Here is an 18427-nt window from a genome sequence, read left to right on the forward strand (position 1 = left end):
TTTTTATAAATTGGTGTTGGATTTTTATAATGTGTTGTGTCTTAATTATTTACTGAATTAGTGTTTTTAAATGCTTTACATACCGGTCTTTGAAGTCAAGTCTGTCTGATCGCAGCCACGTTACCAACGGTTGAGCACGGGAATAATTTTCTAAGACCTATGCAGAGTCCTATCATGTGTTAGTGGCCTTATTGCCAGTGGCAGACCAACATTTGCCCCAAACAATAATCCACTTTCCAACATACCTACTCAAAGAATCCAAATGCGATATTTGCTTATTGCTGGAGACTCATTTGCGCCCTATAGATTGGAAGCGTCTGCGTTCTAGCTGGTTTGATCGCTAATTCTTCTCAGCGGGGAGGGGAAAAAAGCATGGGAGGCCATCCTTCTCGCCACGCACTTTGAGGGTATAGTCAGCAGTACGCAGGCGGAAATACCTGGTTGCCTCCTTTCACTTCGTTTTACATATGGGGCTTACTGCTTGACGGTTGCTTCGGTCTATACTCCAAATGAACGTCAGGAGCCCTTTATTTTAGATGCAATAGGGCGAGTGATAAAAACTACAGATACACATGTTCTTATAGGGGGTGGATTTTAATCTTGTGATAGACGCAGCGTTGGATCGTTTAGTACAAAGGGTGGGCAACACAGGCACATTATCACCACAAGGCTTGCGCCACATGGCTACATATAACCTTGTGGATGCCTGGCGTAAACAGCACCCCACAGAGATCTTACTCCCATTATTCGGCAGCGCATCACACACAATCAATCAATCACTGAATTTGTAAAGCGCTCTACCTACCCGTGAGGGTCTCAAGGCGCTATGGGGGGGGGGGGGGCCGCTACTGCTCGAAGAGCCAGGTCTTGAGGTGTCTTCTGAAGGAGAGCAGGTCCTGGGTCTGCCGTAGGTGGGTGGGGGAGGGTGTTCCAGGTCTTGGCGGCGAGGTAGGAGAATGATCTTCCGCCAGTGGTCTTTCATTGGATGCGGGGGGGGGGGCAGCCGCGAGGGCGAGGTTTGCTGAGCGGAGCTGGCGTGTGGGGGTGTAGAAGTTGAGTCTGGCGTTCAGGTAGGCTGGTCCGGCATTGTGGAGTGCTTTGTGTGCATGGGTGAGGAGTTTGAAGGTGATCCTCTTTTCGACAGGGAGCCAGTGCAGGTCTTTCAGGTGAGGGGTGATGTGGCTGCGGCGGGGTACGTCGAGGATCAGTCGTGCGGAGGCGTTTTGGATGCGCTGAAGTTGACGCAGGTGCTTGGCTGGGATGCCTGCGTAGAGTGCGTTGCCGTAGTCCAGCCTGCTGCTGACGAGGGCCTGTGTAACAGTTCTCTTTGTTTCGGGAGAGATCCACTTATAGACCCTGCGTAGCATGCGGAGGGTGTTGTAGCAGGAGGAGGAGAGGGCGTTGGATCTGCTTCGACATGGAGAGGGAGGAGTCCAGGACGAATCCGAGGTTGTGTGTGTGGTCGGTGGGGGTGGGTGCAGTTCCCAGCGTTGTCGGCCAACAATGAGTCGTCCCAGGCCGAGGGGGTGGGTCCGAGGATGAGGACCTCCGTCTTGTCCGAAATCAGTTTCAGACGGCTGCTCTGCATCCAGTCGGTGACGGCATTCATTCCCTCGTGGAGATTCATTTTGGCGGTCTGTGGATCCTTGGTGAGGCAAAGGATGAGCTGGGTGTCGTAGGCGTAGGAGATGATGTTGAGGTTGTGCAGACGGGCCACTTGTGCGAGGGGGGTCATGTAGATGTTGAACAGTGTCAGACTGAGTGATGATCCCTGGGGGATGCCGCAGATGATGTCGGTTATAATAGCAATGGGGTAACCCAGTATCCCTCAGAACCTGGGCAATCGTATACAAAAGTAACAGTGGTTCTATCGGGTGAAAAATATTTCTTAAACCATTTAACCAATCTTTGGTTTATTCATAGAAAGGATAATTAGTCATAAGCAACACACAAAAACCATAGAGGGTATTCGAGAGTTTTATAAATTCAACTGATCCAGGGGATATTTGTCCACGTTTCTACCCAGGATCTGCACTACTATCTAGTCAATGCTGGTCTTCATCAGGACAGGCTGTCACTTACCTGTCCCTGTCCTGATGAAGACCCGCATTGACTAGATAGTAGTGCAGATCCTGGGTTGAAACGTCAACAAATATCCCCTGGACCAGTTGAAAGACTCTGCGCAAAGACCTATTTATTCAGTCTGCAGACCTACTGAAATACTTGTTTTCCTGGCCTTTTTAAATCGTCGAAATCCTTCTAGTCACTTTGTATATATTACGCACTATCACTACATCACTGAGCACCACATGTCACCTTGTCACAAATTATTTCACTTTGTGTTTTGACAGACTTGCAAAATGAAATTTGGGTATTTATAAATGACGCAATTTATAAAACTCTTGAATACCCTCTATGGTTTTTGTGTGTGTTGCAGATGATGTCGGTGGCTTAGGATAGGAAGGGTGGGAGTCGGACTCTATGGATTCTGCCAGAGAGGAAGGATGTGGTCCAGCTGAGGGCTTTCCCGTGGATCCCGGCTTCTTGAAGGCGTGTTTTTAGTGTGCGATGGCAGACCGTGTTGAATGGCGGCCGAGAGGTCCAGGAGGATGAGGGCTGAGGTTTCGCCGTTATCGAGTTGGCGCCTGATGTCATCTGTGGCGGCGATGAGGGCTGTTTCAGTGCTGTGGTTTCGTCTGAACCCGCACTGGGACGGGTCCAGGATGTTGTCTTCGAGGTGGTGGGATAGTTGTGCGTTGACGATTTTCTCGATGACCTTCGTTGGGAAGGGGAGCAGGGAGATGGGTTGAAAGTTCTTGAGGTCGTTGGGGTCCGCCTTGGGCTTCTTGAGGAGGGCATTGATTTTGGCGTGCTTCCAGCTGTCCGGGAATGTGGCTGTCTCGAAGGAGGCGTTGATGACCTTCCGTAGTTGGGGTGCGATGGTTGCGTCGGCTTTGTTGAACACGTGGTGAGGGCATGGGTCTGACGGTGATCCCGAGTGGATGGAGTTCATGACCTTGCGTGTTTCTTCGTCGTTGACGTTGGTCCAGGAGGTCAGGTGGTTGGTCCAGGTGGTGTTCGTGGGGGTGGAGTCTGGCGCGATCGGGTCGATGCTGTTGTGGATGTCTGCGATCTTCTGGTGGAAGAAGGTTGCCAGAGCGTTGCACAATTCTTGTGAAGGCAGGACGTCGTTGGCGTTGGGGTTGGAGAGTTCCTTCACAATGCTGAAGAGCTCTTTGCTGTTGTGTGCGTTGTTGTCCAGTCGGTTTTTGAAGGAGGATCTTTTGGCCGTTGTGATGAGGTGGTGGTGGTGTCTACGGGTGGCGTCCTTGTGGGCTGCGTGACTGTCTGGTGTGCGTTCGCAGAGCCATTTTTTCTCCAGTTTCCGGCAGGCGCGTTTGGAGGTCTGTAGCTCGTCGATGAACCAGGTGGCTTTCTTGCTGGCGTTGGTGATGGGGGCGGTTTCCTGAGTGGAGCGAGGATGTTGGCGCAGTCTTCGATCCACTGTCTGAGGTTGCGGGCTGCTGTGTTTGGGTTGGTGGAGGCCTCAGGTGGGTTCTGGGCGATGGTGGAGGTCAGTTGGTCTTCGGAGACTTTGCTCCAGCAGCGACGGGGAAGTTGTTGGGTGCGGTGGTGCGTGGTTGGTTTCTTGAAGGTGATGTGGATGCATCGGTGGTCGGTCCAGTGGAGTTCGGTTGTGTGGTCGAAGTGGACGTGGGTGCCTGTGGAGAAGATGGGGTCCAGCATGTGGCCGGCGGTGTGGGTGGGTGCTGAGACGAGCTGTCTGAGACCGAGGTTATCAATCAGGATGGCGGAGTTGGCGTCGCTGTTGTTCGAGGTGGAAGTTCAGGTCCCCGAGGAGGATGTAGTCCATGGAGGCGAGTGCGTGGGTGCTGGCGAGGTCAGCGATGGAGTCGCTGAACAGCGCCCTGGGTCCCGGGGGTCTGTAGATGAGCGTTCCTCTGAGGGTGGTGTTGCGGTCGGTGTGGATTTGGAAGTGCAGGTGTTCGGCGGTCTTGAGGGTGTCGTCTGCGTGGGTGGAGATCTTGAGGGTGGATTTGTGGACGATGGCTATTCCTCCTCCGATACCGTTGGCGCGGTCTCTGCGGGTGATCTTGTAGCCGTCTGGGATGGCTATGGCGATGTCGGGCACCGAGGAGTCGTTCCACCAGGTCTCGGTCAGGAAAGCCACGTCAGGGGCGGTGGTGTCGAGCAGGTCCCAGAGCTCGACGACGTGTCTGCGTGCGGAGCGAGTGTTGAGGAGTATGCAGCGGAGGTGGTTGGGTCTGGTTGTTGGAGGTTTGGTGGCTCTGTCGCAGGTGAAGCTGCAGCTGTGGCAGGAGAAGGGTCCGCGGGTGCGTTTCGGTGCGGCCTGGAAGCAGCTGTGTTTACGGCCGGTGTTGAGTGCGTGGAGGGCGGTGGCATCGTAGCGGAGTCTGGCGTAGTTGCGTTCGCGGGGTCCAGGGGTTCTGGCGCAGGGCGCGAGCCAGGCACGGACGGGCGCAGACGGGCTTGCCTCTGGCGCGCCAGCGGCGCAGCCGTGCAGCGGCCTGCATTATGAGTGGGGATGATGGAGGGAGGAGCATCTGAGAGGGGGAGCGGAACGAATCATGACACGGGGGGGGGGGGCGCAGGGGAGGCGGCGGCAGGAAACGCAGGTCGGCGGGAGGGGGGGGAACAGAAGAGAAACGGGGCACAGAGGGCAGCAAACAGGCTAAACCCGGCAAAAGGGGACACAGGGGGCTGCAGAGGGGGTACAGACATTAACGGTGACAGAAAAAGGATTACAAAACGAAAACCAAGTACAAACGAAAACACACACAATAGAATCAGTAAAAAACAGTCAGGGGCAGATGAGAACACTTACAAGCCCACCACTGGGCTCGAACTCGCGGCAGTAGCGAGGCTGGGAACACGGCGCTAGCAGGGTGAGCTAGCACGGTGGGGGGGCGACCTGACCTGAAACCAGGGTCTTGGGTCGCATGCTACAATTGATCTTTTCATCACCACGAGCTCCCTAGAACCTTTCACCAGAGAAGTTGATATTGGAGCGGCTGCGTTATCGAACCATGCACCAGCTTACATTAACCTACACCTGGCCATGTAATATTGAAAACAACGCACTTGGCGCCTGAACATCAAGATACTCACCTACAAAAATGTCCTCGCTGAGATACATGAGGCATTGAAGGCATTCTTGGAAGTAAATGACACACCCGATTGCGCTCCTATGGGATACCCTAAAAGCGGTGATGCAGTGACACATTAGCATCACAGCCCGTCTCAATAGAGAGCTGAGGGAGGAGCAGAGGGAGAAGCGGAGTGGGCTAGAGGGGAAGGTCAATGAATTGGAGGGGGTGTATAAAAGAACGGGATGCACCAAGCCCGCCATAGACTTACTATAGCAAGGAAAGAGCTTAAGGCTCTGGATATGGATAGAGCAGAGTTTGCTTTATTGCGCATAAAGCAAAAGTATTACATGGGAGGGAACAAGGCGGAACGCCTCCTGGCCCAGGGACTCCGCGCACGGATTAATAGCCATAGGGTGACCGCAATCGTGAATGCCGAAGGGGAGAGACTGGAACGTGATAAGCTGATAGCTCAGGAGTTCCACCTTTTTTACAAGGAACTGTATGCGGCGGAACAGCATTCGAACACCGACATAGGACCATACTTGAATCACGCCCCCATTAATAAGCTGGACCATCAGCATGCCCTCACGCTGGAGAAAGACTAAATGAGGTACTTACCTCAGTATCTCGCCTACCGAATGGGAAGGCCTGAGACACGATGGCTACCCTCTAGAATTCTATAAACTGCTGGACCCTATTCTGGCACCCATCCTCACACGATTATATAATTCCTTCAGCGAATCGGGCATCCTAACTGATAAAATGCAACTTGCCACCATTGCGGTCACACCCAAACAGGGCAAAGACCCAACACAGTGCACATCATACATACCTATCTCACTACTTAATGTAGATGCGAAGATCTTCACCACAATCCTAGCAGCGCGACCAGCCCCAATGATGTAGGATCTCATGGACCCAGATCAAGCCAGCTTTATTTCAGAACGTAACTGCAGCGACAACAAAGCGAATATGACGCCTACTAGACAAGTTTCAGCGAACTAAGACGCCAGCACTACTATTTTCCACGGATGCCGAAAAGGTGTTTCATAGAGTGCATTGGCCTTATCTGAAAGCTGTACTACAGTTTTTGGGCCTAGGATCCTGATTTATAAAATGGATCTTAGCTGGATATGCAGCACCCCAAGAAATGGTGCGGGTTAACGGGACAGTATCGCAGACTTTCCATATTAAACGGAGAACACGACTGGGTTGCCTCTGTCCCCGCTCCTATTTGCACTGTATATGGAGCCATTTGCAGAACATGTCAGGCCAAATGCGAAGATAGTGGGAAAAAAGATGGGGGTAGGGACAATATGGTGGTGCTATAAGGTAACGACGTCTTGGTGCTTCTGACAGATCCCCTCCGGTCTCTACAGAGACTCGCTCTGGAGGTGGAGGAGTTTGGAGTGGTGTCCGGTTTTAAAATTAACGCACAGAAATCGCAGCTCCTGAACCTTACGATCCCAGACACGGAAGTCGAAATTCTGAGGAATCTCTACCCATACCCTTGGACCTCTCAGGGGTGACTTGGGTCTGCACGTACACCCAACGGTTAGGCAAACGGCGGAGAGCAACTACAGCCCGGCCCGAACGTCAATCACTACTATCAGGCGGCCCAGCTGGGGAATATGGTGGAGTGGAATAGACCTACAATGGAGAAGCACTGGTGCTTCATCGATCAGGCTATATCAGGATACACATACGGATGATTCCTTGGCTTCCTAAAGCGCACCGGCCTCAGGGAGTATATATATATATATATATATATATATCTCACAAATACTCCCCGCCACGATCGGCGTCTGGGACGCGGTGGCGGTCTCGAACAAATTATCCACAAGGCTCTCCCTATTAACCCCCATTTTCCACCAGCTTTACACGGCTCAGCATTTATGCCATAGCAACAAGCAAATTGCTAGAGTGTGGGTGATTTCTTTGACCACTTAGGCATCATGTCCTTCTGACAGATACAGGAGGGGTATGGGTTGCCATCGTCGGCACAATGGCAGTATGCTGCGATTAGCCACTGGGTCACGCAACCAACACTAAAACCATAAGCAAGCAGGCCCCTCCTACCGTTTGAGAAATGGCTTATCACTAGACACCAGGACAAGAAGCTAGTATCAGACATATACACCTTCCTGAACACATTGCAGTCACAAGCCACAACAAAGGCGCAGGCAAGGTGGGAGAAAGAATGCGGTCTGCAGTTCACACAAAAAGAGTGGCTAGACATACATAAACGGCCCATACATCGGCAAGCTCAGCTATGGGCAGGGGGCCGCTGCTGCAGATATTTCCTTACTGGTATTACACGCCCAAGCGTACAGCACATAAGAAGAGGGGAAGTGATCCTAAATGCTGGAGAGGGTGGGGTGACACGGGGACATTGACGCATCTCCTATGGCACTGCCCTAAAATACAGAAATATTGGCATGAACTCTTAAGCGCTGTAGATGAAATATTTGATACTGAGCTTCCCAGGTATCCGAGTTACATTCCCATTAACATACCCTCTTGGATCCCTGAGAGGGCGTGCAATCACACTAGCCCTGTGCGTGCAAAACAGGCTTTGTTGGCCCGGTGGGGCGCAGGTATGGTACCGCGAAATACAGATTGGCTGCACAGGTTATGGGAGTTACTAGGAATGGAAAAGCTCACGACGGTGGCAGAGAATCAGTTGCCGCGCTTTGACAAGATGTGGGTTCTCTGGATCAGTTCTCAGCAGGGAATTCAGAGAGCTAACTTCCCCCGATTTATCTTTGGTTGCTCCACCTGATACCCGAAGAGCCATCTGATGCGGAACTGTCCATAGAAAGCTAAGGTCTTAGGTGCACTCTTTAGCAGCATGAATATGTAGACGGGCCTTTAGATATGACATTGGCAACCATCTGTTCAACAGCCTGCATATTACTCCCCCCTAGTAAAACCACCCCTCTTTTTTTCTCTTTTTTCTTCCTATTAAGGATGTCATTGTATTTCTTTTACATTCTTGTATACTTTAATTTTGTGTACTTGCATATTTCTTGCCTGATCCGCCTGTGGATGTAGGTGAAGAGCATTTGTAAGGTATTTCTCGTTGCAATTGTTTCCCCGAGTTCTTCATTATCGAATTCTTGAAAATCAATAAAAAGTCTCAAATATAAAGCATGATACTTTGTATTTAAAAGATGAGAGGTCATTAGGAGTATAATAATTTACATCTGTACTTGCAGGCCTCTATGGTTGGTACTAAATAGAGTATGCCACCACTATAGCAACTGACATACTTGTTCACAAAAAGGATAGAGGTTTTGTGTCACTTATACAGCTACAGAAGTTCATTTACATTCACTTACTCAGAAACTACTTAAGCATGCAGCAGATTCAAAGGTATTCGCATTCACACATACATAGCGCTGTATTCCTTAACACAGGCATTGAGGTATTTCGTACAGCTACTTATATACACATTTAGAGTGATATCGAAGTACTAAAACAGACAGTCACAAACACGGATACATTTACTTAAACATGCCATGGCAATGATACAGGTGTACTCCTACACTCACTCAGCTATGTTCGCAAGTACTTACAAAACCTGCTCATCCATGCACAGAAATAGTCCTACAAAAATGGATGACGCTTACTAGCATAGACCTTGTGTGTGCGCTTTCACTTGCAGCTTGATTTGTCATTTAAAAGCGGTTTATCAAGTCTTTATACCCATGTTTTAGTATGCACAAGTCACATGTGAGATATGCTGTAGGTTTTCTATAGCATGTTGCTTTGTGTTTTAAAGAGGAGATTTGCTTTTGAGTAGAATAAGTTACTTCTGCACTTGCAGGCTTTTGTGGCAAGTACTACATAGAGTACACCACCCCTAAAGCAACTGACATACATGTTTACAAAAAGTAGAAGGTCTCCGAGCCACTTAGACAGCTACAGAAGTGCATGTGCATCCAGTCACTTACCCAGAAACTAATAATGCATGCGGCAGACTCAAAGGGAGTTGCAGTCACATGTACATAGCTCTCGATTCCCCAACACAGGCACTGAGGTATTTGTACAGCCACATACATACACATTTAGTGAGCTATCGAAGCACTAAAAGACAGTCACATACTGGTACATTTACTTAAGCATGTCACGGCACTGATACAGGTGTACTCCTACACTCACTCAGCTATGTTGGCAAGTACTGACACACTTCTCATCCATACAGAGAAATAGACCTCAGTTTCCTAACGCAGGCAGTGGGTATTTCTTCAGCCACTTATTTACACATTAAGAGAGCCATTGAGGTACTAAAACAGAGTTGGACAATGGCACATTTAAACATCTCATGGCGCTCCTACAGGTTTACTCCTACACTCACTCAGATTTGTAGTCAAATAGTAACAGAATCTTGTCATCCATTGAGACAAATAGTCCTTTAAAAATGGGTCAGGGTTAGTAATGAAGACCCTGTTTGTGCATTCGCGCTGCCAGCTGCACTTGGCATATAATAACTGTTTCACAAGTGTCAAATCCAGGTTTCAGTACATATAACTCATCTCTGAAATATGCTGTAGATATTCCATAAAATACAGTGCTTTGTGCATAAAACATACCGAGATGTTCTTTGGAGTTGAAAGAGTCTCATTAATTTCAAGGCCTCTATGCTAAGTACTACATAGAGTATGAATCTCGTCATCCATCCAGACAAATAGTCGTTTAAACAGGGATCAGGGTCAGTAACGCAGACCCTGTTAGTTCACTCACTGCCAGCTTCAACTGGCATGCAATAGCTGTTTCTTGACTTTCAAATCCACATTTTAGTACGCATAACACCTCTGAGATACGCTTGAGGTTTGCCATAAAGGACAGTGCTATGTGCTTAAAAAGTTGTGACATGTTCTTTTGACTTTTAGAAACTTACTGATTCACTGGTAGACTCCTATGCCAAGCAGTACAAAAAGCATGCCATTCATAATGCAACTAACATACATGTTTCCAAAACATAGAGTGCCTTTTTTTTACTAATCAGTGAAGATGGTATCTGTGTATTGTTAGGTCAAGATTGCTACTGCAAAGGGTAGTGTTATCTTTAATGTAATTGTAGAGCTGTTTATGTTGGTTGTTATATATTTAAAGTATGTAATCAGGTAGTACAGAATGAAAAGCTAAATGTACTTATCGTTTTCTACCTTCTCAGGCATCAGAGCCTACTTAACTACAAACAGTTACAATGCCATCAAAAAAGGAGATAAGAATGAAACAGAAGCAAATACATTATATCCTCCCAACTGAGAAACAAAAGGAGCAAAATGCAGAGAAAGTTGTGAAAGAGAAAGGAGCTGCCGGTAAGAAAACAAAGACAATTAGTCTAGTCTAGTCTAACAGTTGGTGGACATTTGGAAGAGCAGAAAATTAAATAAAAAAACTAAGTTTGAGATCAACTAAGAAAGGAGAAAAGATAAATGATAAAGAGTAAAAAACAAATTCAAGCACAAACAGACAGTTTGACCAGGAGGCGGGCACCGTTTACAGAAATTAGAGTTAGAATGTTGCATAGTAGACTGATTCATAATCTACTAAAAAAGTATGAAGCATTATAAAAGATGAACAGAAGCAGTCAGGCAAAATGAATGTGTTGAGGGGATAGGTGATAAGACCTTTGCTCTCAGGAGGAAGCTATTTATTTTGATTATAAATAGAATGAGGGCACTCGATAAAATAGTGTTGTCTATGAGGAAAAGAAACCAAAAGAAAAGACTAGTAAATAGAAGTAATGTTTGCAAAGTTTTCAGCGGTGAATGGACACATACTTCTAGCACTGACGCGTTCTTTAATGAAGAAAGTTAAGTGGAAGAGCATTAGTGCATGCAGTTGACCAATCTGGACAATATTTTGAGATGAAAGACTGTTCTCCTATTCCAAAAGAGGTCATTTTGTTACCTAATGTATGCTAACAGTCTGCCTGTTAATAACCATTCCTTAGTTTCATTATTGCAATCATTTGCTTGCTTCCTATTTATCAGTGCATGAGGGCTTCACTTCCTGGCCTTGGTGTGTCCCTCCGCTGGAGCATGCACCAATTACTTGAGCACTCCACTGTTCAGGAGCTACTCTTCTTTTTAGGTCTCGGCTGCGAAGGCTGCGCTTGCGCAGTCTCGCTCCGAGATTTAATGACTTGGAGAAGAGGGGCTTGAACCCGCCCCTCTTCTCCCCTGTTCTCCATTGGCTGGCCTCTTGAATGCTGGCCAGTCATTGGAGAAGAGGTCAGTCATTCCTATTAGGCCCCGTCCTTTTCGGATCGGGGGGCGTGTTTTTTGCGAGAAGTCTCAGGGAGGAGACAACAGCAAAACACGCCCCCGAATCCGAAAAGGACGCTGCGTTTCTCCGAGGCATTTCTGCTCTGCCTCGGAGAAAGGCGGTGGTGTGCCTTTTGCTCTGCCTTGTTTTTTTAACCTGGAGTGATATTTCCTGGTCGCCTGTTAATACAGTAACTATTTGCAATGCGCGTGACGTCAATGAAAAGACGATGCCTCTCCTCAATCAATTATTTCCAAAACGCTCCAAGTCATAGTGTGTCCTCGTGGCGAGGGTTGCTCCTCGTTCGCGGTAATCTCCGGCACACTCCAGAAGCTTTCCTTAATCCCCCGGCCCGTCACCCCGCCACAAAAGCAATCCGGCAACTGCGCAAACTGAGCGCTCGAGACTGATAACATTCCCTTCATGGAGCTGACCCGCCGCTCAGTTATTTGTAGCTGCGTGTCCGAGGTGACGAAGTCAGCGTTTATGAGTCGCAAGCGCCAGTCACTTAGGAAAAGCTGGTAAAGCTGCGGGGTCTTCGCGCCTTTTCTTTCCTGCTCTTGGATTCTGCTTTTATCGTCATGTTGCGTATCAGCTTCTAAACATGCTTCGAGATACCAGATACACAGATACTCATCTGCTCTTGAGCCCCATTTCATTAACGTTTATTCTGGCGCATGCGCTGTTTAGCGCTGCCAACGTAGGTCACTGGAACGTATGGTGACCACTTGAATCCAGGTCGTCACAGATACTTGCTCCAGTTCTGAGTTTTTCACCAACAAATCATTGATATCAATTGTGTCAGTCTCAATAGTTCAACGAAAGCACATCAAAACTAAAACACTAGGCTGGCATACAAAAACCCAGGACTAGAAACTATGTCTTTAATGGCACGGAAGGAGGAGGTCACCCGATTAAAGTGGGAAGTAGACCGACGCTATCATTTGCAGTATGTTGCTTTGCGCGAGTTAACACGCTAGATAAACATGGGTCTTCGTGAGCGGACATCTTGCTCTGTCAGGTGAAAGACTAACTCTGCACAGCTGGGATTGGCAATTATGGATCCTACATATATCCAGCTTTAGGGATCACTATAGCGCTAGGACAGGGTAGCACTCAGCGCACCAGCTGCCTTGGCACAACTGTCAGTAATTTGGCCTTCATCACACGTTTACTTTGTTTTGTGTAATAGAATGCAATGGAGCCCTATTTCAGACCTTGAAACTGGTAATCCATGTTGGTGTTTCAGAAGCCCGAGATCGGACTCGCAGGCGGGGTTCCTCTTCCATGGCCCTGAGCCCCGGCTGGTGTTCAGAGGCTGCGGAGGAGCGGCAGAAACCGGCTTTCGTCACCCCGGACCACTGCGGCCCCGCATCAGCGCCGGCTCTAGATGTGCGACCTGAACCTTCTCCCGCAGACCGCGCCCCACAACAGCAGCATGAAAAAGTTGAGGAGAACTTTGTCGGAGAGCTTAAGCCGCATCGGTGAGTGTCAAAAGATGTCGCTTGCCATCCATACACACACCCACAACTGCCAGGTTAGGGTGGTTCTGTGCGCCCAACATTGTGTCGATTAACTAGAGCTGTCGGGTGGGGTGTTTTTGCTATGCATTCTGGTCTTTGTAGTTTTACTTTCCCTTTTGTGAGCGCGAAACTACAACTGAAGGCGCATGGAATGACGGGACTACATGACAGCCGCATAAAAAAACACAAGACAATTTTATGAGAATCAAAACACTTGTAATCCCTTTCAGAATCTTTGGCTACAGACGAGGGAATCAATCGCCTACCTGGAGAGGGTTACTGTTCTCCCATAGCACTGAACGACTATTGCCCAGATGGAATTACATGCGTAGTTGGTAAATGATCGATTAGAAGTTGCATCCTGGGGCTTGTAGTTTCGCTTAGAACATCGATCTTGCGGGCTCAAAGATCTAATTGGCAGTGCTCTCGGTTGGGATCAAAGAACTGGCTAAATGTGTCACCCATCACACTGGACCACTTGGTAGCCATTATAAGGAGGGCGCGCAACTGCCCCTTGCCTACTGCCCTGTAGATTTCAACAGTGTGCAGTGGTGCCAGCTGCACAACTGGGAATGAAGCGCAAACCCAGCCTGCACTGTAAATGGAACGAGGCTCTGACGCGGGATTAATAAGTATTGAGGGGATATAAAATGAGGTGCGGAACGTGGAAGTTTAGTTTAGTGGGACAAAGATGTTCGTTCTCCTTGATTACAGAACCCCTAGTCTGTATTAAACATGTAGGCTAAACAGGCGGGAAAGTGTTCTCGATGATACATTGGCCGCCCTGCTACCAGCAGCCCACAAATTCAGACTTCCCAATTTCATCTAAGATTGTGTGATTTTAGGGCAGCTCACTTAATTTCCCTGAAAATCTTACATTAAGGAATAAAATGTTAGAAACCAGATGCACGCTAGTATTAATTGCAATTGCATATGTCTATCACAGACGAGCATGTAGTGCTTTAACGTGGGGTAAGGCACTACACTGTGGGTGTACGAGACTTGGAACGTTCGGTTCGAGCCTGGAAGCGGCTAAAGGCGGCTCCGTTCGGCGTGCCGGCCCCGTCAGTGACCCGGACCGAGTACCCCCGGGCTCTACGAATCATTTACTTGTACACGAGCTAATGCCTTCCCGTTTCCTTTGAGGCGGTCGCAGCTGGTGAAGTAATTCTCTCTCGCCATAAGTCTCCCCGGCTCTTGAGGGCTGAGATCACGGAAAGTTGCTTGGCAGCTGTACGCGGGGCCATAGAGTGAGTAACACAGCTGCACGATTTAATGCACCTTGTGTTTGCATGAGAGCGCTTAGGTCTTCGAGGCGTTGCTCGTGTTCGCCTCTCTGCTAGCTGGACCTGTCCTTGACCAGGGCTGTGTGCTCCTCGGAGCTCTTCATTGGGAGTGTTTGGCAGTTTGTTTGTGCCGGGGCTGTGATGGATGCTGTAGTTTGAGTGTGATGCTGCGCAGGAGCCAAGGACAGGAGTCTTGGTCGTCTGCTCTCGACCTTGTCTCCAGCTTTAGCTTATTTTACGTTTGATGGTGAGTGGCTCTGTGTATGTGGGTGGCTCTGTGTATGTAGGTGGCTCTGTGTGTGTGTGGGTGGCTTTGTGTGTGTGGGTGCAAATGCAATAGGTCTCCCATTTGAGAGTGTCATGAGCAATGCCAATAGCTCTAACTTTAACAATGCCGAGACCATTGCATTGTAAATGCTTGTTGTTTAAGCAATTTGTGAGAGTGCCTGTGATTTTCTGCTGTCTCCCTCCTGTATGTCTCGGCCACGCATTCTGCCCTAATGCTTCCTCACACTGTTGTCTGCTTATCCCACACCTGCATTGGTTGCTGCTTCCTTTAAGAGCAGCCTAAGGCTCTTGATATTTCCCTACATATACGGCCAGTCAATACTTTTCACTTCTAACTCTTGAGCTCATTAGCTGGCCTGGCTAAAGCAGTGGAGTAGCAATGGACAGGCAGACTGCCTGATTCTGATGCTTGTCAAAATATCCAATATAACATGTTCTTCCAGTGCATATAATGTTTGTTGCTATATTCTTGCATCCCCAAACAGCATGTTACCCCAAAAAAGATGTTCTATTTCCCTAAAATCTGGCATCAAAAGTGAACTTGCCTCCCATCCTCTGCCTGCCTCTTCTACCTGAGCACAACCTACTCTTACATGCATGCTCACCTTAATCTCTACAAATGTATTTCCGAAAACAGCCCACCACTCATTTACAAGATCACAACCTCTACTTCTCAAAGTATTACCCCTGCAACCTAATAATACCTAATTTCCTCTTGCTCATCTATTAATCCAACCAAATATGTGTCAGATAGCACCCACCCAACTAACGATCGTAGACAAAGCCTATTAATTTAATCCACCACAAGAAACTAGAGTGAATGCATGGAATGGTTTGCTAATCCTAGTAGTCAACAATAAATAAGAATACTGGACTAACCACTAAGCTTGGATTCTGGAACAGTGTGCTACCAAACGTAAAGCATTTCAATGCCTCGCCAGGGGTAGAAAGCACTATAAAAATGCAGTTACAATTACAATTTAAAATACCAATTTCCAACGAGCTGTGGCAGTTCACATGTATGAAAGAAATACTATGCTCAGGGAAGACTGATCTAAAGCAGGGTCAGACAATTGCTTCCTACGGAAGCCAAATTTGGTTTCTCTTGTGTTATGTTAAACAAATTGGATAGTTTTTCTATAGCGTAAAATAAACGGACTGTGGATAAAGCGGTCTTCAATTGCTTCAATCCTCTGGTACTTTCCGTAGTATGAGGGCACAGGAAATCCGAAATTATAGATTTTGATAGCCCAAGATATTCACAGACACTAGACATACCATGATTCTGAATCTGGTAGCCTTGCTATGATTTTGACAATCTAGGACATGTCGTGACTGTGGCAGATGTTACTTGAAGAACATGCTGAGATTCTGACACTGGGGAACACGCTATAGATTTTGAAACTGGCGAATGAAAAATTATATTGGAATGAAAACTGGGGCATAACTATGAGAGATGTGCAAAGTGTCTGAAGCTAATGGATAAAGATTCTGAATAAAAAGTGGCATGCCTTGGTTCAGAAACTGGTGTACATTATAATTTTAAAACTGCTGATCAGAACACGGTTCCAAAATTTTTGGACATACATTGATTATAATTGTGAACATTTTAAGAGTCTCAAATTGGCAGACAAGCCAGAGTCTGAAAATGGTGGATAGTCTAGGTTTCTGTAATAGCAGCAATAGTGGGACTTCGTGTCTATCAACAACAGCTTTAAGTTTTCAGCAATTCTGCACTGAACACGATTGCCATGCCCACTTCCTGTGATGTCACTTCTTCTGACACAGTGTAAAAGCTTGTGCATGTCACTTTTAAAATTATCTGATTATGCTGAATTCACAAAAAAATGGATTTGGCATCTGCCTGGTGTAGTACTCAGTATCTGATTGCGTGTGATTGAGCAGGCGATGTCGACACCACACACATGATGCCTTAAATCGTTGCAATGTGTTGTACCTGCTGCTCAGCGAGTGTGAATGTGGTATGGAGTGGAGATTGTTAATTGGGAGAATGGGTTGAGCAGCAGGAAGGCTTCACCTGGTGGGGCTCTGCTCAAGATATTAACTTGAAATAAACATATCTAAAGATATTACGGAGTGGACCTACTTCTGTTCACCACACAATGCTCAAATAAATTATTGCTACGATGTTGCTCCAATTCATGAAGGTGACTTTCATCCAGTCTTGGAGGGTCCAGACACAGAATTAAGTGTCCCGAGTAGTGTACCTTTTCTTTCCATTGAATAGTTAAGAGCCATTACTGCTGGGTGCTAAACAAAAAAAAAAAAAACACATCCAGCTGAGAGGACCCATCACGACCTGGGGTCAATTGATAGCGTACTCTAGGGACATGCATCAATGGCAACAATGCAAAGCTCTTAAAAAAATAAAATAAAGAATGTGCATATGCTGGCATTGTGCTTAGAATGTCACTGGGCCGAATGATGCCCTCATGCAAAAAAAAAAAACCACAAGCAATCAGACGACCAGGCGGGTAGCCAGGCTACATAATACATAATGATACGCACGGTGATGATGTTCGTATTTGGAAACTCCACCGGCTCGTAATAATACCTACGAGGAGGATGCGCTAAGCGTCATGAGCCTATGAAAGTATGCTTAAACTGGTTAAAGGAGCATTGAGCTTCGAACGCCAGTGTGCGACGGCGAGGACAACTGTGATAACAAGGAGGGCATACTCACGAGTCTGCCTTCTCCCTATGGCCCTGAACAGCCTGCCAGTAGAGTGCAGCGAGTGATGCGCACTTCGATACATAGAAAACCCCTTTGGCTGAGCAAAACCCAATGTGACAAACGCGAAAAAAAGCTGCGCAATGTTGCCCGAGATGACCATTTCCCCAGCAGTGACGAGCCGCAGTAGGGTATTGTGCTCTGCATGGACCATGACCAATGGTGGGTTCTCACCCTCTCTAAGAGTATGAAGCCGGGAACAGGAGCTGCAAAAACGCATTCCTTGCTATGCTACCGCTGTAACCATTACAACATAACTCTGACATCACAGTCTACCCATCGCACGACTCACCTTCCAGCCCCTCCATGGCTCCAGCCGTTCGAGCCTCCGCCCGCTGCTGTGGTAACTGAAAGTCTCAGCCTGCCAGCAGGAAGCCACGCCCCCAGCGTCCACTGTCGTCTACGCCCATTGGCCGTGTAGCACGTTAAAGGGAGGAACGCGTGCGCGTATTTCGCCCATTTAGACAGGGAACGAAACGGAGCTGCCAAGGCTCTTAAAGCAACAGCTCGGGAGCGAGCGCAGAAGATACAAGCACTGGAACGTGCAAGGTTCGGGCCTAAGGCATTACAAAGCAGGTCGTTGTTTCGGTAATTCCAAGAATACGCCCAGTTATGACTGGAGTTGCTTATATCCAGCGCTCCTGGCATTGCATTACTGCATGTTTCATCACATCCGGTGCCTAAGCTCCACACCCTCATATTAATTAATTCCCAAATAACGTACTGCTCAACATTAAGTAACTCAAAAGAGGTAAGCTGTTTAATGTTTCTAGACCAGTGATTACCTAATGATGACATTACTGAACGTTATATCAAATGAACTTTGGCTTCATAATGACACCACAAGTAGTTGCATTAAAAGCTTTGGCACTTATAGCGCACCTTCCTGTCAAACGTACTTGTTCAGTGATGTCAGTAAGTAACTGCAGCTGCATGCAAGGCTTGAATTCAAGACCGGTTCTTTACAGACCTTCCCAGGATATTGCTGAATAGATGTGCAAATTTTATGGCACAAAAATTGAAATTTTGCAGCATTATTACGGCACTTTATTTTACTTGAAATCATTCCTTTTCAACCTTGAATCAATAGAAGTCGTTTTAGAAGTATTTCACTTTGAAATCAGCATGCTTAGTGTGCCTGAGAGTGTTTGTTTGCTATCTTCTACT

At 47.5% G+C, this 18427-nt stretch overlaps 1 protein-coding gene across 2 annotated transcripts in view; it reads right to left on the reverse strand.

The window, feature by feature from the left end:
• The window catches only part of ZC2HC1A (zinc finger C2HC-type containing 1A), a 338183-nt gene extending 320483 nt beyond the window's left edge, over window positions 1-17700 (reverse strand). The window contains exon 1 of one of the 2 annotated variants that reach the window (XM_085605382.1): window positions 17553-17700. In XM_085605382.1, the coding sequence (XP_085461508.1) occupies window positions 17553-17568 (16 nt within the window). In that variant the 5' untranslated portion in view covers window positions 17569-17700. The remainder of the gene's footprint in view (window positions 1-17552) is intronic. The other variant, XM_085605383.1, reaches the window with a different exon arrangement.
• Window positions 17701-18427: the final 727 nt, after the last annotated feature.

The sequence above is a fragment of the Triturus cristatus genome, chromosome 5_1, assembly GCF_964204655.1.
Source record: "Triturus cristatus chromosome 5_1, aTriCri1.1, whole genome shotgun sequence".
In the NCBI taxonomy this organism is placed as follows: Eukaryota; Metazoa; Chordata; class Amphibia; order Caudata; family Salamandridae; genus Triturus; species Triturus cristatus.